This window comes from Apteryx mantelli, chromosome 13 (assembly GCF_036417845.1).
Source record: "Apteryx mantelli isolate bAptMan1 chromosome 13, bAptMan1.hap1, whole genome shotgun sequence".
In the NCBI taxonomy this organism is placed as follows: Eukaryota; Metazoa; Chordata; class Aves; order Apterygiformes; family Apterygidae; genus Apteryx; species Apteryx mantelli.
In genome coordinates this window covers 17,380,861-17,400,422 of record NC_089990.1, presented here as the reverse complement: position 1 = coordinate 17,400,422, position 19,562 = coordinate 17,380,861, and the positions used below count along the sequence as shown (strand labels likewise).

At 39.8% G+C, this 19,562-nt stretch overlaps 2 protein-coding genes and 1 long non-coding RNA gene across 5 annotated transcripts in view; 2 read left to right on the top strand and 1 right to left on the bottom strand.

The window, feature by feature from the left end:
• Positions 1-8,480, top strand: part of NRK (Nik related kinase) — a 108,240-nt gene extending 99,760 nt beyond the window's left edge. For all 3 annotated transcript variants that reach the window (XM_067304218.1, XM_067304217.1, XM_067304219.1), the window contains 2 exons: positions 3,827-3,966; positions 4,737-8,480. In XM_067304218.1, coding sequence (XP_067160319.1) covers positions 3,827-3,966; positions 4,737-4,820 — 224 coding nt within the window. In that variant the 3' untranslated portion in view covers positions 4,821-8,480. The remainder of the gene's footprint in view (positions 1-3,826; positions 3,967-4,736) is intronic.
• The window catches only part of LOC136993288 (uncharacterized), a 41,437-nt gene extending 27,112 nt beyond the window's left edge, over positions 1-14,325 (bottom strand). The window contains exon 1 of the long non-coding RNA XR_010885549.1: positions 14,247-14,325. This is a non-coding gene — a long non-coding RNA (uncharacterized lncRNA). The remainder of the gene's footprint in view (positions 1-14,246) is intronic.
• Positions 13,887-19,562, top strand: part of RADX (RPA1 related single stranded DNA binding protein, X-linked) — a 30,413-nt gene continuing 24,737 nt past the window's right edge. Inside the window, exons 1-3 of the mRNA XM_013946289.2 lie at positions 13,887-14,463; positions 15,309-15,451; positions 17,313-17,505. Coding sequence (XP_013801743.2) covers positions 13,896-14,463; positions 15,309-15,451; positions 17,313-17,505 — 904 coding nt within the window. The 5' untranslated portion in view covers positions 13,887-13,895. The remainder of the gene's footprint in view (positions 14,464-15,308; positions 15,452-17,312; positions 17,506-19,562) is intronic.

Below are 19,562 nucleotides of genomic sequence, written 5' to 3'. Positions count from 1 at the left end.
AATGTGGAATCTCCTCAGCTTAATATCAATATGCTCTGTTAGCAGGAAACACCAAGCAGGTGGTCTTGTCCATTTTAGAGCATTCTTAATGCTTTCCTGATGTTAAGGGACTGATTTTGATCTCACTTCACTATACTAACTTTAACCATAGTGCATGAGCTTTGATGTCCAGGGAGTAATGGTGGTGTAAATGGTGTAACAAGAACCATGCTCATGTGCAACTGTAGGTCTTTTAAGATAGGCTGTGATGTGGGTGATGCAGGGGAGCCTCAGGTACCTCTGGATGACCTTGCTCCAGAACTTTAAGCAACACTGGCACATTAGTCCAGGTTATACAGGCTGTATATGCCTGCTCTGCCAAGCTGCTATCCAACGGACCAGAGCAGCTGTCTATGTCTAGGGTTGCTGGAAACCAATTCAGTGCTGCATTGGGTAATACAAACACCCTTAAATGTTGCCAGTTGGAAGCACAGGATGTTTTAATTTAAGGCTTGTTGAGGTGGAAAGTTGATCCAAAATAACTATTCCTAAATTGTTCATGATATAGGAGCTTTTGTTCCAGAATAAGAAGTCTTTAATCTGAATATCTAATCTGCTTTCAATTAATTCCACATGGCACACTTATATTCCAGAATAAATACTCTCACATGGGAAGATAATCAAGGATTAGTACTGAACTTTGAATTCACAGCCTGCTATCTTCAAAATTAATTTTCACGTACTGATAAATCCTTACAGCTAGACAACCCCACAAACAATATAATGGGGCCTTTTTTTGGCATGCAATCTCATAGCCACAATTTGAGAAAGAACTTTTTGATTCTGCTACAGAAATGAGCTTTTGGGCTACTTGTACTTTGACTGAAATTTGCTGTTGTCAGTTGACAAGTTCTCAGGTATATTGGCTTGCCAGCAGAACGTAAGTGGATGAACTTGATACCTCATATGTTATTATATTCCCATTGTTCACTGCTTTGGAGATCAAGTCTCATCTGAACATAGCAGTAGTGGCTTGCCCAGTCATCCAGGGCTTTTTATCCTGGATGACCTAGAGGTTGCAAGAGAGCCTGATTAAGCTGAGAGCTGCAAGGATACTATCAAATTGAAATCTGCCAAAGGCATGGATACAGCTGATGCAGACAGGGATATTGGCAACTAGAGCGCAGATTTCACGTAGTGGGAAAGATAAGAGAGTTAAGAGTGGATTAAGTCTTTGTTGCTTTAGGACCTATGTGACCTATACTTAGCAGCATAGCCATGGAATGTTTTCATACTATTGTTTACATATACACACCTATACACACCTGTCTTTCTTTCCCACCCTCCAGTATCTGAGTGTACCTGTGGGTCTGTTGTGTTTAAAAGCTAAGTTTGAAAAGGCTAATGTGGTGTCAGTTGCTACAAAAAAAAAAAAAAAAAAAAGCAAATGTCTGAGTATCTTTTCATCATCTTCTACTTTATTAGACACTAACTGCATGTTGCATGGGTGACACCTTGGTGCTCATCTTGCTACTGCTGGAGTGATTCAGAAACCTTAAGGACTATCTTCCTCACTGCCTACAGTGGTGGTAATCTGTTATACAGCCTAGGAACTAAAGTATAAAGAAAGGATTAAAAAAAAAAAAAATACTGATTTCAGGTGTTTGATTTCAGAAAACCCCATTCTCTTCTCCCACTTCTCCTCAGTTCCTATCTGCTATTTTGCTTTTCAAATGGGAAGTTTTCTTTCTGCATGACTGGGATATCAGCAGTGGGATACTGGGAATACAGAAGAAAGAATTTTCTTGCTTTCAGTTCTAGTAGCAGGCAAGTCTTCCGCGTGCACAAAGAACAACTGAAAGGAAAGTCTACCAACCAGATATGGTGGAAATTAATACACTTTGGGGGGAATTAAAATCTCCATATTGTCACTATAACAGACATGTTTCTGAGGAGATATAATTTTCACAGTATAAATGCACATATTTGTTCTGAAAAGAATTATAAAGCAAGGATTTCAAATTTATATTAAGCCAAACAACGACTAAAGGAGTATACAGTCACTCAGGCGTATTTCCTATACCTGCTGTCCTTCTGAAGTGGAGTGAAAACTTAAATCTGTAGACGAAATGCAAATCAACATGGAAGGTTTTAAGGGACAGACTGCTCACATTAACAATGTAGGACAGGCAGACACTGTCCACTGAAGCTAAAAACCAGTCAACTACATGTATTTCCTCTATATCATTTCACAGCACCAGAATTCTCAAACTAATGAAATAATTTATAGTTGAGCAAGAAGAACCATTTCTAAGCATTATTGACTATCTAGAGCAAAAATAACGTGTTTTCACTTTGGAAGCCCATACATAGGTTAATTTCAGAGCTTTCAGAGGGCTTTCCTTGAAACTGCCAAATTTGAAATCTGTGGTGTTAACTCCTTCATCATTATGCTGATTCCTCAGCTAATTGCCAGATTTGAAGGGAGTAACATAGAAAGCTTCCATTAGTGCTGGAGTCCCTTCTCTGGATATATGTAATATCTCCAAAAAGAAATGACAGGAAGACAGCAGCTAAGGAGACCAAGTTAATCATGCTGTAGTCTGATTCAAAAGTATTTAGGTATCGGACAAACCTGAACTCAGCAGTAAATCCATACTCCAACTTCCTAATGGGACGGTATAGATAAGACGGAGTCAAGACTTTTCTTGGAGATATTTCAATGAAAGGATAAGAGGTAAAATGAGCACAAGTTGCAGCAAGGAAAATTCTGATTAGATACTAGGAAGACATTTTAACTACGAAGGTAGTGATGCATTGCAGCAGACACCAAGAGGGGAGGCGAAATCTCCATCTTTGGAGACAGTTATAACATGACTGGACAAGGTCCTGAGCAACCTTGTCTAATTTGGCCCTGCTTTGAGAGGGAAGAAGATGCCCTTCAGAGGGCATCTCTTCCAACCTTTTGTGATTCTAAAATATACAATGTTAAGATATGTGTAGAGTCAAAAATAACTCTGAGAAACTGAAATTCGGTTGCTGTTTCCAAAACTTTATGTAAATGTTTAAAATATAAATCATTCAGAATATAGTTATCAGATTTATACTGACATCAATTCAGAAACCTTCACTGAGGTTAACACAGCTGCTTCAGATGTGTTTTGACATAAATGAGACAAGAATCTGTCTTTCAGCTGTTAAATAGCTACAGCACACAAAGCTACCTTCCACAGCCCTAAAGAACTCATTTTTCATATCCATAGTACACACAGGCTGAAATTCTGAATATCCAAAAGAAAGGTTCTAATCTCTTGAGTGAACTAAAGAGGAGGAAAAGGTGTTATAGTGTGGAGTGAATGAATCTTGCTTTGGTTACCTAGAACTCTGCTCTCTGCCTTCAATCCTCTATAGTGGAGTAAGAACAATGGGGTCATTAGACTCAAAAACGCTCAAAAAGGAACTCGAAAGCAAAGCAGTTGTTAGTGTTGCTAAATCCCAGAAACTGTAGAACAGCCAGAGTAACTGCGTAGGTCAGGCTGCTTGTCGTGCTAGCACCTTCAGGGAGAAACTGCCACAGCTCCTGCTTTAGATCACGTTTGTGTAGTCTCTTTTTTTGCAAGCTCTGTACTGGAGGCTAAGATTTAGCCATTTAAAATGTATTTGCAAATGTGTTGTGCATGATTCTCTTTTTTGAAACAGGCTTTGGAGAATCCCACTGTATATTGGACTCCCACAAATGACTGGTTGCATTTGCATTCTAATTTGCTAATAGTAACGGGCAAATACACTGGTGGCATTTTTTAACTTATCAAATCCTTTTTTTTTTTCTTTTCTTTTTTTCTTTTAGCTTATCTTCAGTCAAATCAGGTCATGGGCTGGGGAGAGAAAGCAATTGAACTACGTTCTGTGGAAACAGGGAATCTGGAAGGAGTATTTATGCACAAGAAAGCACAGAAGCTAAAATTTCTATGTGAAAGAAATGACAAGGTACAGACATCACTACAGTGTGGTGATTTAGCAAAAATGAGTAATAGTTGACTAAGAAACTAAGACTATTTAATTTTTTTAACTTTGTGTTTACATTGCCTATTTCTTACCTTAGTGCAAGTTTCCCATCCAAAGCAAATGTAGTCACTGACGCACAAACCACTCACTGTAGATATCCTGCACTCTGACAGAGTCCTCCTACAGCCGGTTCTTTTATGACTCCTATTGCATTTAGCCTTCATGGATTTCACACGAGCTGGCCAGACTCCAGCACAGCAAATGTACTGAAGAGGGCTGGTGAGCCACTGTATTCTCGTAACGCCTAACTACAAAACTGCCTCTCCTGGGCTACTGAAATTATGTGCGATTCAGAGCAGCCATCAAGAAAAAAACCACTCTAATAGTTGAGATATCGCAAGCACTGGAGTATAGATAATCAAGTATGATTTCTTGCATATGGCATGGCAGCGCCTGATAAGTGTTTTCTGAAACCTGTTCAGTCCCACTGTTATATTTAGAAAACTGGGCCCCAAAACTGTTTAATTTTTTTTAAATGTGCTCTCCTGTCCTTCCAAATAGGAAAAAGGAATATACCATAGTTGTAGCACAAGCACTGTTTTGCTGTTAAAAAGTTTCTCATGGAATTAAAATTGAACTGGAATGCATACACTATTGTATTTGGGACAGTATTGTTCTCTTAGATTTCCTATACTGATAAAAATATTCTCATGAATGTAAACTGACAGCTTATCTTTTCTTTTTTTTTCAAGGTATTCTTTGCATCTGTACAGTCAGGAGGCAGCAGTCAAATTTACTTTATGACTCTCGGTCAAAATGTACTATTCAACTGGTAAATCACATCAAAATGAAGGATGCTTTGAAATTCCCTCTAGCTAGCAGTGTAAAATGCTTGGAGGTAATATACACAAATTTGCACTCTTTACCTACAAGAATCCTGACATTATTAACTTATCAAAATTCATATTCTTTCAGTTTGGAAAGAATTCCATTTTCCTGTCAAATTACTGCAAACATTTTTAGTTTCATTTTCTAAAATATGTTGCAAACCAAGACTCTATTCACAGTGTTAGCAAAGAGCAACTGTAATGAAGAATGTAGTCAATGTAACAAACTCCTGTACTATGAAAAGTGTACCTTTTTTTTTTTTTTCACAGACAGTGTAATACAGTTAGCTTGAACTGAAGACTCTTTTTTGGATGGCAACATCTGTATGTAGATATAAAACATACAAATGTATTGGGTGACAAATTGGAATCTACTTTATTTTGAATTTGTTTTGGCTTGCTGTACATTTTAACAAAATTGTTACTGTTTCACCAAAACACATTTGTCCAAGTCTTCTAATCAGTGAAAGAGCAACTTTTTATTAAGGGGCCTAACGCAGATTTGGACACTGAGGGATTGTATCTTGTCCTAGGAAGAATGGGTGCATTTCATGGCAGAGTTGTAAAAGCAGCTACTCTAGACGTGTGCCCCATGTGGTAGATTTTACAAAATACAGGGGACAGTCTTCATGTTTCTCTCAGGGCTGGATGTCTCAGCCTTTAGACACAGTTACTGTAGAATGTATTTGTAAAAATAGTTTAAATAGTAGTTTGTCAGAATCATTTATGCGTAAATGCTTTATGGACCTGAACCTTTAAATTTTTACTCAAACAAGTGACCCATACTCACGTGAGTTGATTTAAAGGCACTACCCTTGTGTACAAGGGCACAGGATCAGGCACCTTTTTTATTTCCCTCCTTCTTGCTCTTTAAGCATCAAGTCTTCATGTATTTGTGTGTAAATATAATCTTTCCAAAATGGATATCAAGATTAACAAATGTATTCTTAATATAGTTATGAAAATATCCAAAGAGTTGATCTATTATAAATAGAAAATATAAATAATTTCAGGTGCTTTCTATGCTAATTACATCTAAATAAAGCTGCATCCACCAGTGGTATTGGTGCCAGTGTTTCTGCCATAAAACTGTTCTCAGGGGCTTGTAACTTGGCCACAAAACTATATAAATGTTCTAGAATTAAATTGTAGGGTTTAATGCAATCATCATTTAGCTGATTTTTGGATGTGCTTTGAAAATGTAAAGCATCAAATAAAAAGCAATACAAAAGAGTTCATTCCAGACATGATACAGTATGGATGACACTGTATGCAGAAGTGAAATCATTAGCTACAGTGTTTGAAAATGGTTATTTTTTACTTGAAATATGTGATACTGAAAGGTGCAGGGGAAGTGTATTGGAATATCTGGTCGTCTACCTCAAGGATGATGATTCAAAATTGACTAAGAAGGGGTGAAATTAAAGTTGTTAGAAGTGGTAGCTGTTTTGTACAGTATGTCAAGTTAAGTTAGTGTTAGGAGATGTGTTGTGACTGACAGGTGCTCAGACTGCAACCATCAGCTCCAGAACTGGTATTCTTGTACATAACTTCAGCAGAGAAGTCAAGGAATGAATCAAACTGGGGACTAATCACCATTTTCACTCCCCGTGGTGGCACCTCAAGTGCTGCAGGGCAGACTGGAGATGCCAACACTGTTGCCATGTTCTTTGGCTACATGGAGGACTGCACTTTCCAAAGTTTTTAACCTAGCACTTTTCATGAGCACTAGTTTATCTACAAATGTGTAGTGTTTTTTATGAAGTATTTTCCTCTTAAATGTTTTAACTTACAAAAAATACAAGCCTAAGGACATGCTAAAAAATATGTGCAGTTGCACACTCAATGTGGATCTTAATGCGTGCAAGTAATCAATTTGTGCACAGACTTAAAATCTGAATAGTATACCATGCCCAGGAAGAGCTGCATAAATTCAGTAGGTCTCTATTTGTAGTAGTGTTCCTACCTGTTGCCCATAGGCTGGGGCAAATAAGCCAGACACACATTTTTGCCTGGCCTGGATTCCCATGCTACTGAACATGGGGCTTGTTTTGTTCACCTTTCACCAAAAAAAACCCTTAACAGAAAGTTACAAATACAGGCAAAACACAATTTGCTAACAATCAGAAATACAACTTATTAGCTTTTGACTTAAAGTAAAAATTCTAAGACTGTGAAGAAAAGACAGCTTTCATTTTGTACTCAATGGGTGTACAAAACTTGTTTTCAAAATTGCTCTTGCTACAAGCAATCAATGATCCAGGCTGCCATATAGTATTTTTTAAAGTGTGCTTGTCATAGCAGCCTCTGCATTACATGGGAGGCATGTGAATTTTTTTTCCCCTCTCATTTTGGTGTCAACAGGTAGGAGGCAGATTTTTCCTGATGCTAGGCACCAGTTCAGAAGAATTAGCAGAGGACAGGGGAACTTGGAACAGCCCATGCCAAGAGATTAAAGAAGCAAATGTAATTAAACTTTTTAATATATATTATTGTAACAAAAAAAGTGACAGTAAGTTGAAACTGTAAAACTGTTTAGCTCCATACCAGGAAAAAAATGAGTTTGAGAGAGGGAATGTGCATTACTGCATTAAGAATTTAATCTCTCATTCTGCTCCCCTTTTTCAGCTATAATTCAAGGTAGTGAGTTGGATTTTCATGCTTTTTTTTTTTTTTTTTTTTGGCTCTTGGAGCCATTTGGGTTACATCTATGTATAAATATGGAAACGATCAGGCCCTTTAAAGGATTTAGAAGTGGGATTCCAAGTAATAATGGCATTTGGTGCAACAAGGAGAATGTGTGCATAAGCTTATCAAGAGAAAATCAGAATGGCTGAAGATGAGAAAGAGCTCAGAGATGTTGAGAACAGTAATGGGAGAGAATGGAAGTGACTGAAGAGAAGGGAGAAGCTGAAGAAAGTAAACAGGAGTAGCCAAAGGGGGAGAAGTGGATGCCTAGAACAGTGTCTTGTTATAGCAAGAAAAAAAGAAGGTTAAGAGATGTGAAGAAAAGTAACCAAAGAGACAGAAAGGTATCTGGAGTGATTGATGGTCTGAATGCTAAATGAGAGTTCTGAATAACTGTTAAAAGCTCAAAGCAAATGTTTAAAGGCTGGAGAAAAAAAATTCCAGAGACCCAAATTTTTAATGCCATAAATCTAACTATGCAAAATGTGTATCAAATTTGTAGTTTCATTTTGTGAGGAGTTTCCCTAGCTGTATCCTTTCACTAACTTTTAAAAGCAAGGTGTGAACAGCTGAAATGGGTGGGTTTTGTTGTGAAGTCACTTTGATGTGGAGAAGATCAGAATATTAAGGATCCCTATCAATATTCCATTGATATATGCAGTATCCTAATGACAGGTGGTGATGATATATTTGCCCAGAAAAGTCTGTGCTAGTATTACATCAATATAGTATTGTATGGGACTGCTCTCATTTAGGAATGGTGAACTCTGTTCTGCAGACTAAACCTTGACATGTGACTTTAAAAACTGGGAACAATGCAAGCTATGTACTGTACATCGTGTATGTGGGTTTTTTTTATTGTTTCCTAATGTTCAGATTGTACATTTGAAACAGTAATAAAAAATAATCTGAAAACCAAAACTAATATTTTGCTTGTAAAGTTCTGTTATATTGGTATAAGCTTATTGTAAAAATCATAGCAAGTTTTGTTTGTTTTTTAAATCCAGTAAGTATACCCAGGGGAATGTCTGGCTCATTCTGTCTATATCTGCCTATAAAAATGAAATGAATACGTTTCCTTACAATGGATAAAGATGTTGAGGTGACAGTGTGAGAGTTCAGACTACACAGAAGGCTAGTAAGGATGACAGCCAGCACTGTACTGTGTGCTACTAATGAGTTTTACAAGTGAGTTTCTGTGCCTCTGCCTCTCTCTCTACGCAAATATCGGGTAGGACGGGGGGCAATGAAACCAGAGCGAAATGACAGCTTGCAGGCATAGACACTACAACAACTGGCTTTTATGCATGTTTATCAGTCTGAATGCCAATTTAGCCCTTTCACTTTTTCTCAAGTGTGCTCACTCAGTTGTCTTTGCTGTACATAATAAGGCATGATAGCACATTGTAACCATACTATTTAAGAGTGAAAATTAGGAAATTAAGCATTTAAGTCAGTGTTGGAGTTGGAAAGGGTGAGGGCATGAGGCAAGATTTCTATGATTTTTTTTTTTTTTAAATGAAGATGAGTGTCTTTCTGCAAGTTTTTATCTATCTCTTCCAGCCTAGTAGAGCATGTAAGTTTCCAGTGTTTGATGTATGGAGTGGGATCTATATCAGAAGTTTAAAGATAACATGGTTGCTTGATTGAGTAGATCAGACTACTTTAGTCAGTCATCATTGTTATTTCCACTAGAAGTTACTTCTGGGCTTCAGTAGCACCATATACCTGGATTCTTCCACCCCAGTGACTTCAAATGAGTTTCTCTTCCCCACCCTAAGAGAAAACATATTGAGCTCATGTTCCAGTACAGTTCCGTTTGTGCACAGGAGCTTTTCTCTGGGTTTTTATTTGCTTACTTCCCTCAAAATCAGGCACAACTGCAGTAAGTACAGAGCAGCAAAAATTCTGACTTCCTGCTTTGTCAGTGACTCAGTTCTGCAACATTCTCTCTGCACTCTTCTGTAAAAAAAACAAAAAAAAAAAAAAAAAAAAAAAAACCCAGGGATTTTAACATGCATGACTAGTGGATTGGGAGATGATGATATCGTTTTTTTCACAACATTAACAACAAATAAGACATTGTTTTCTAGTACCAACAGGAAAAATCTTGTACCCACTCCTATATATGTGAAAAGACATGCAAGTAAGGATCAAGGGTTTACTATCTTCAGGTTACCCTTTGTTTTCTGACTGTAGATATGTGTTACCTTGGTAAAGGGTAGTAATACATGCAGTGAGAAGTGCTGATTTTATTAAGAACCTGTTTTTCCCCTTGCTTTTAATGTTGTCAGATTTTGCACTGTGGACTACAGTTTTCATCTTCTGTGTCCACTATTATCAGTTGATTTGTTTCCCCTTAATTTTAGCCAAGATGGTTCCACTGTTTCCAGGTGAGGGACAATATATGTTTTGTCCATGTTCATTTTTGTAAAAAGAGAAAAACAAACTTCTTCTTTCACCAAAAACAAACAGACAAACAAACAGGCAGGCTTTTCTGTGGAGAAAAAAAAGTACAAAAATTCAGGAATCGGAACTTGAAAATTGGTTGGCAAGTTGGTCTACTGGTCTTTGTATCTTTTTGCCATTCCAGTGAAAAGGAATCCCCATTTCAAATTTCTCCATTTTGGGCTAAGTTATAAATCTAAAAATAGATATTCAATATGCTCAATTTAACCATTCATGAAAGCCTGTCTCCCCAAATCCTCACAGGCATGCTGCTACAGCCTGAACAGTCTGGTCATAAGCATGACTTTTCCTACAGTTGCAGTTCTGGGCCCAGTCAAAAACCAGCAATAAAGGTGGTTACAGCTAGGCAGTAAGATGGAGCTATATACACACACACACACAACACAAGTTACCTTATATATCACCCAAACTACGTATTTTGTATTTACTTTCTCCAATGGAGCTCAAGTGAAAAAAAAATTTTTTTTAAAGTAGTTTGTTCCATGGTACCAAATTACTCTGCAGTGAGATTGTTTCTCCAAAGACTATCGTAAAGACTAGCTTATGAGTTTAGTTCCATATTTAGACAACTGTATTTAAGTTAAATGAAACATGAGCAAACCTGCAATTTCTATAAAAAGGCTTTTCTGTAGATCCTAAAACCTGTGCAATACATCAAACTTCCACAAAACAGAAGTGTAAGAGGTATTCCTGCTGATAGTCCATCACTTTCTTAAACTGCTCTTCAAAGTGCCTACTGCTAATTAAAGGGAAAGAGGATGTCTACTGGATAATCACCTCAAATCTTGTTTTAGCATTGTTTAATCACTTCCTGTTATTTTCAAGGTTGGGTTAACAAAAGCACCTAGGATATAATGGTGAAACACATTGGAAAGGCTATTTTATTTTTGTTCCCAAAGCATTTTGTGGCAAAAATGTGTTTTACGGTGAGCTTTATGATTTTGTGTAAAAGCAAATTTTTTTTATTTTTATTTTTTTACCTACAGCACATTGTATTATTTTGTGCCTTTTGTTTCTCCAACACCTTAAATGTAGTATTTTTCCACAGTGTAATAAACTTTTCCTACTAAACATAGCCTGTTCCTCACAAGCATTACTATAGAGGCTAACTGGTGGGGTATTTTTAAGGCACATTGTATATACAAACAGAGCACTGGCTCCTAAGTATTGCTGACAATTTGAGCCTATGTATTGATCCTACAGAGGTAGACACTGGTACAGTTTAGCATTTAAGTACATGCTTGGTCTTAGGTATGTGAATAATCATATTGTCTTCAATGAGTTTCTTTACATGCTCTGATGGAACAGGTTCAACATGATGCACTTGTGGTTTCCGTGATTCTAATATAGCCACCTATTGACAAATCATCACCCATCATTAATGATCGTCCAAGTGCTTCCAGAGAATTTCTTCACTTCCAGTTTCCAATACAGCTACAGATTCTATCCCATTGGTCAGGTGTGGCAAACTAACCAGAGTGAGAGAAACTGACTGACAGAGCCAGTCATAAAAACATGCTGTTGCTGTAAATAAAACTTAATGGAAGGGCAGAATCTTCCAGTGCTGATAATTCTGTAGAGCAGAAAGATACTTGCTCTGCTTCAGTTTTGAAATTGGTATGTTTGCTAGACCTCTGCTGGTGAGCAAGAAGATAACAGGAGCAAGTACATAGAAGGAACTACAAAACTGTGCAATACATACAAATTTATCTAAAATTATAAAGTATTACTCTACTATCAGTCTATAAAAGATAGTTTCATAGCTTTCCTGAGTGAAACCTCAGTGACTTACAATAAAAAATCCTGAAGACAGTGGTACATGTAACAATTAGCACAGCTACAAATAGGATACCTTTCTTCTGCAAATTGTATCACAACCACATACAAAAGTGCAGAAAAGACAGGAACAGTCCACAGATTTCCTCATTATAACTGATGACTCATTTGCTAGTTGAAAAAAGTCTAAGCCACAAACCTCCGGGTAAGGCTTGTATGTAATGTGAAACATTCATCCTGCGCAACATTAATAAAAAGGTGTTTAGGTTTTCTTCATTTTTTAAAAACATAAATACAATTTTATCAGTCCACACAACAGATCATGTGTACACCAAAAAAAAAGAAAAAGAGTGCATTAAAGTTTCATTCAACACCCTGGCTTCAACATAAACACAACTGATTTGTTTTAAATTTTCTCACTAAGGGCTGCATTGTTACATAAATCCAAGAATTCCAGTCCAAAGGCCAATAAAGGCTTGTTTCTATAACACAGCATCTAATTCTTCAACCTGTTTTAAATGGTTCAAGCAACAAGTTTTCCAGCTTCCCTAAGGCAAATGCTCCATAATCTCAAAGGCAATAGACTGAGAACACAATAATTCTCAAGCCGCGAACTCATAGAGAACTGCTTCGGCCCAGCATTTGAAGCAGCTCTAAGTTGCAGCCAAACCTAAGACCCACGTCTTTCACATTTTCAAAGGCTTATCTGGACCAGCAACACTAAAAATAAAAGAAACAGATTCTCTTCTTCCTCTTCCTGCCCTTTTACCTTCACCTTTCTCTCCTCACTCTGTACTGCTGCTTCATAGCCTGTTACATTTCTTCTTAAAAATAAAATAAAAATCAATTCCAATCAGATTTATAGATGGCACCAAAAACAAAGAGACAAAGCAACGAAGAGAGATTAAAATAGGGACTGTTTCAAGCAAGAGGTAGTAAGTACTAAATATAAAGTCCTTAATCCCCAGAATTTCATTACTACCATAAATGATTGTGATATCATAAAGGAGAACAGGATGATCTTGAGACCTGGAGTAGCAGTGGGGTGAAATTCAATAGTAAAAGATGTAAGGTCACACACTTGGGGACCAATAATAAGAATTTCTCCTAACAGATGTTATTAGAAACAACAAAGGAGAAAGACACAGGCGAATTTTTCAAAAGCAGGATGATTATGACAGTCAACATGCTGCAGCTATGAAAAAGATAAATACAACTTTAGGAGGTAGCACTGAGACATTTCCACTACAACCAGGAATATATTCATCCTGCTATGGATGCAACATCGAGTAATTATGAAACTGGTCAAATTAAAAAAAGAACTGAAGGAGGAACAGGTGCAGCAAAAGGTCGCTAAGATGATCTAGGGAATAAAGAGCCTATTTATTGTTCAAGAGATGGAAAGATCCTGACTTGTTTACCCTAGCAAAATATAAAAAATAAAAAAACCCTCAGAGATGACATGCTAGCTCTGCAGAAATGCTACAGGAGGAAACGACGAGGGAGGGCTGCCGATCGACGCTGGAGCACAGGCAAGCCGGTACAGAGGGGCCTCCTGGAGCTCCAGACCCCACACCCGGTTTCTAACGCCTGAGCAGTGCCGGTGTAGCTGGGTCCCGCCGAGGGCGAGACTAGACCGCAGGAGCAAGCCCCCGGGCAGCTGCAGGAGATGTCGAGAATCGAGACGCTCCGAACAACACCTTTTCGCGGCCACCCAGCTGTTTGGTGTCGGCGTCCCTTCGACCGCTCCCCCCTTCCGCTCCTCCCACCAGCTCCTCTCGCTTTCGCTTCCCTCATCACCTCTCGCCCTCCGCCGAGCGCTCCCCGCCGCCGCCTTCCTGTCACCGGCTCCCCCAACGGCCCGCCGGCTCCTCCCCTCCCCCTCCGTGACCGTTGGGAGCTTTGAATGGAACGCGGCGCGCGCGCGCAGCAGTCCCGCCCCCGCTCGCGCCATGGCGGCGCCCCGGCTCAGCCCGTGACAGGAGGAGGCCGCGGCCGCCGAGTCCCGCCGCCCTCCCCCTCCCCAGCGGCGGCCCGGGCCCCGGCTTTCGCTCTCGGCGGCGCGGGGGGGAGGGCCGCGAGGAAGCTGTCATGCAGGACCCTACCCCGGAGCGCGACGGGAGCGCCCGCCCCGCTGAGGAGAGGCGGGGGGTCGCCGCCAGCGGGGCCTCCTGGATTCAGAGGGTCTTCGAGGAGGTGCGGGGCTCCTCCCAGCTGAGCGTGGCTCCTGCGGAGCCGCCCCCCGTCACCGTGCTGGCGGTGGAGCGCTACCTGGCCGAGGCGCCGCCGCCGCCCGCCGCCGCGCCCCAGTACTGGTACGACGTGACCATCGCGGACGGCGCGTGCCAGCAGCGCTGCTACCTGGCGCCGCACCTCAACGGCCTGGTGCAGCGCGCGCACCTGCGCGCCGGCGCGCGCCTGCGCCTCACGCGCTGCGCCTACCTCTACGACGAGAAGCGCCTGCACTACGGGTTCCTCTGCCTGGAGGGGCTGGAGCGGGCGGGGGGCGCCGCCGCCGCCGCCGCTGCCCCCCGCGCTCGCCGCCGCCCGCCGCCGCTCCGGGGCGAGAAGAAGCACTACCTCCCCCTCTGGAACAACGAGGATCCCTACGGAGACATGTGGGTGGCGGAGAAGGCCCTGGCGCCGGTGGACGTCGACGGTAAGCGGCGAGGAGGCCTCTGGGCAGGCCGGGGGAGAGGGGCCTCTGGGGAGGCCGGGCAGGCCGGGGGAGAGGGGCCTCTCTGGGGAGGCCGGGGGGAGAGGGGCCTCTCCCGGGCAGAGTGGCGGCCTCGCACCCCGGGAAGGCGTGCGCTGCTGAAGCCACCCACGCTGCCTGGTTATTCACGTTATTTATTCACCTGCGCCGGGCCCCACGGTCAGAAGTGATCCTCTGGTTGTATGAGGCGCTGTGCCAGTAAGGATACGTCATCATAGGTCTCGCAGCCTATGCACACTCTTATTATTTTGCGAGAGGACTTTTTAATTTTTTCTAAGCATTTACTGAAAACATGTGGCTTTGGTGCTGGCGCCGATCTTCTCAGGTTTCAAAAAGGTCTGCTCCGGTAACAGTCTGTTTGCTGGTCTTTGGGATCGAGCACTCACACCTAATAACCGCTGCTGAAAATGCGGTCTCTGTTAAGGGGCTCGTGCCAGCTCATGGAGCCAACTGTGGAGGCGTGTGCAGAATTTACTGCAGGAATGTGGGGTTCTTACAGGTTAAAATATATGTGTTTTGTAGTAGCCTTTTTGCTCATCTGACAAACACTTCTGTTTAATTTTAAAAGTGTTACTGGTCCCTTTTAAGTGAAAAAATAAAAATAACTACTGTGTGCAGGTAGCTCAGAGCAGGGTTTCAGGGTGTGTAGTATTAGCAAATAAGCCTTTTTAAATGTCAGAAACATTAAGAAATACATGTGAAATTCTGGTCTGTGACCTTTACTACTAAAAACCACTTGAATGTTCAACCATTAACACTCCGTTTTGGTCTTTTTTCTTTTTCCATAGTCTCCAAGCTGACTTCTCTTGGTCAGCTGGAAATGACCTGGAGAAGCAGAGTTCACTTCCAGCCACTGCTCGTGAGGGTCCTACACAAATCTAGACTAAGGTACTACGGGAAACCAGACAAAAAAGTGGATATGCCCTATCAGGTAAAGAGGGATAAAGACATTGGTTAGCACCCTTGAACAATAGTTATAGGATGTTGGGAAATTATTGCTCCCATATAGCACATACAGTTAAGAATTATGCTGTAGTGAATTTATGCTAAAAAGGCTACCTTTATAAAAATTGTAAGCCCTTAAAAGTATGGAAATGGTGGGTTTAGTGATCATATGTTCAAAGTTTGGGGCATGTGTTTCAGTTGAGCTTTTTGTGTAAAAAATAAATAAATAAATAAAATTGGAGTTTTTAATAGCTTAACAGACTAAACTTTTTTGGTGTCTGGCTATGGAAGCAGGAGTTAGTTCATCTTTTACCAAAAAACATAAGCAAAGAAAACTTAACAATCTGTTTCCCCTAATTCTTTCATCTGATGACTTCCAGATGGTTAGGTTAGTTTACTGTAAAATTCTTAATGGCTTTTCTAATGGTTATTTTTGTGTAGTGCTTCTTGTAAAATGCTGCCCTCCCTTCTTCACTTCCGAAGAGGTCCAGTAACCCATGTGAATTCTTTCATGGGGAGAGAGGTATATGAAACTTTTTGATGAAAGGCTGTGGTGTTCTCTTGTTCCAAGTTTCCATTCCCTTTCCACATGAAGATAAGCCTTTGTCTTTTGTTGGAGGTATTTCTCAGTAGACAGTCTAGATGGTATTCCTAACTTTCATGAAAGTTCATGAGTCACGTTTCTTGGTATTAATTGCAGAATCAATACCCAGACTTGATTTAGCTGGAGAAATTAGGAGAGAAATTTTGCATGCTTTTTGCTCTATGCACTCTTTTCTTTCTTTTATTAAAAAAAAAAAAGTATTGTGTGTTGTTATTGTTACTAGATAGACCAATGAAGTAACAAAAGATATTATGATATAATAGTTTAATTTCAAATGTGCATGGTTTGTGCATAATTTGCAATATGAAAATGAACTAACAAGAATTAATTTGTATAATATCTGTGTATTATTTGGAATTGGGAAAAGAGGGATTTAAAACAGGAAGGGCGTAAAAGATGTAGGCATTGGATATGTCCAGGAATGATAATATTAAAGAGTGTAAGTGGTAGTATGGACAAAAGCAGATGATTGCTTGAGGCTGACAGGTGAGTGGATAAAATGAGGCATTTTGATAGAGCTGAGATTTGTTTTGTGGTGGATTGCTACCTTATAAGACCATTATAAGACAGTTTAAAAAGCTTTTTCTCTTTCAGTGCTCCAAGATTTGCTCAGTTAAGGATTCAAAGTTTTCCCAGTTAAAAAAAGGAGGGAAAAAGAAAATTGAGGTAGAAATCTTTGTCACAAGCAGAATTACAGTGAAAAGAGGATGGTTCACAATGCAGTCTTATATTTTAGCTTTAACAAAATGTTTGTTTTCTGAATCATTTTTTGCTTGAAAATCAGTCCTATATAATATTTTGATCATGACGGTTTATGCAATGATCTTGTAATAATTCAGCCTTCAAAATACACTTTCTCTTCATGGACATTTTGAAGTGCTACTCTAATAAGGAAGACTTTTTTTTTCCCCTTTTTTCTTTTTTCCTCTTTTCTCTTGTTTCTTGTGTATGATACTTCCTGAATCTCCTCTGAAGAATGTTGAGTCACATTTGTGTTACTTACCACTACTGAGCAGTGGAAGGATAAGAGTTTGGGCAGGGGTGGCTGTGGATGAATTCTTATGCAGAAATCGGAGATTTCTCCAGTTTTCAGTGCAAGTTTTGGAACATACTCTGCATCTGTTTGTAATCAGCAGAGAAGTTGTTCATGATGCTGACATAATAGCTGATGCATTATCCAAAAGAAATACTACCGGAATGATGATAAATACAAATGAATGTATTTTGTCTCTCTTTCTTTTAGGCATACTTTGAAGTTGCTGATGGTTCAGGCATGATGTCAATGGTGTTATGGAATTCATTATGTCCTGAATGGTATAAGAGTATGAAGGTTGGCACAGTACTTCTTCTTGAGCAGTATGCTATCAAAACCAGTTATCCATTTAAAACACAGCCAACCCCAGGGGATTCACAGATGAAGAGATTTGCTACGATTGGTTAAGTATTGCAGAAATCTGTTTTGATTCAATGAAATATAGCTGTAAAAATGAAATACCATTTCAGCTGACAGTTACAAGAGTGCCAGTGAAGTTAGGTGGCCTTCTCATCACTAGAGTGGTATACTTCTGGCTTGTTTTTCAAAGCAGATAAAACACAGATGCCTTTTTGAAAAGGGTGTTGATGGGAGTCCGCAGGCATGGGTTATGATCTGATGGGCGTAGACCTGATGGGCACATTTTGGGTATATTTTGCCTCCAGCCTTGCATCCTGTCTTACTGGTGCCCCTTTTGGTAATGGACCCTCTATTCCCAGTTTTAAGAGGGAGCCTCTTGCCTTTGTTCCTGTGACCTTGCGCTCCATCCTCAGCACCATTTCTCCCTGTGTGAGAAATTTCTTACTATTCAGGAGATCTGAAGACTGAAACTCTTACTGGAGACTTTGGGAACTATTCAACTGGAAGATGTTTGCAGAATAGGATGGAAAAGAAAGTTTACATGTGTGTCCCTACAGAAAGCATTACCAGCCTCTTACTCAAATGCCAAGATTTCTTCTCTCTCACTGCACTAGGCAAATGAGACTTATCCTAATGCTTCATTTCTCTGTTTCAAGTTCTAGTAATGCTGACTTTTCACATATTTTAATTGTCAATAGAATTAGAAATTGCTGAAAGGTAGAGCTAACTGAATTCATTTGTGGATAACTCATGAGAATTCATTCATGCCAATGACCAAGACACTCTCTCTGATTTCTCTGTCTCGTGGATGAAAAGAATCTCTTAGCCATTTTACAAGAATAGGTAAAATGTAGCTCTTCACAGAAATAAAATGGAAAGTGACCCATTGCTGAGATTAACTGATGTGGTACATATCCTTAAATATTAGCTCTGATGGGTTCCTTAGCATCTGGGTAGTTACTTTTCCCTGTTTATATTTGGATCACATGTACAAGGTTTTTTGCCAAAATTAGTTAAAATCTTTATTTAAGAAAGACGAAAAAAATCTGACTCCTAATTTCAAGTATTGGGGTTGTAAGCGCAGGTTTCTGGTACTGTATTTTAATCTAGTTCTGCTTCCTGATTAATAATACAGATACTATTTGTGCATTGCTCACACCTTCTTCCAGATCACTGAATCTCATTATCACATGATCTGACTCTTACACTGGGGCTTATCCTATACACTAAAGTCTATCTGCAAAGCTCCATTGAATAAAAGTTGTAATGAGGACCACTGTCTTTGCTGAAACAGTAGCAGCATGGAGAGTGCACAGATGAAGAATATTCTGTGGCAAAAAATAAGTTTCTTTTCTGCTGTTGGTTAATGTGACGGATATTCAAGAGAGCTATGCTACAGAAATACCAGTGCTGCAGTATAACAAAAATAGCCTATCCAAACTACATTATATCAACTTTTTTTCACGCCTACTTCCCTGAACATGAGTTCTTTCCCTTACATGCTCATACTCAACAAAATAACGGCCAACAATCAGAAAATTCAAATACCTTCCTTGAAACAAACAAATATGCATGTTAGTGAAGGTTGATGTGTATATATAACTTACTAATGGTGACAGTCTCCTGATGCAGTTGCTGCAGCTGCATGAAAATAAACAATATTTTCACTGCCAGAAGCAGTGTATTCTCTGTCCAGTGTATTTTTGCCTTAAAACAGATCTTAATGTCTGAAGTGTTTGTGATGAATTGGCAGAAGAGAGAAATGTTTAGCCAGGAAGGGAAGTTGGGGGGGGGGGGAAGCTGATGTTGCTTACAAGCCAGCCTGACAGCAATTATAATTGCCACAGACCTTTCTACAGCAAAATGACATAATAAAATCTGCTATCTGAGATGACTTTCTCTTTGAGCAAATATCACTTTTTTTTTTTTAATGGCTTGATTGACATTACACTACTGATTTCTGTAAGTGTTAGTGGAGTGGAAATGTTGATGTAGAGATCAACATGGAAAATGGGGCCAACGGGCAGTGCATGATAATAGATACGTGGTGGAAGAATTAAAACAATTGCTGCATAGTGACATGCTGTGGAGTACTTTCAG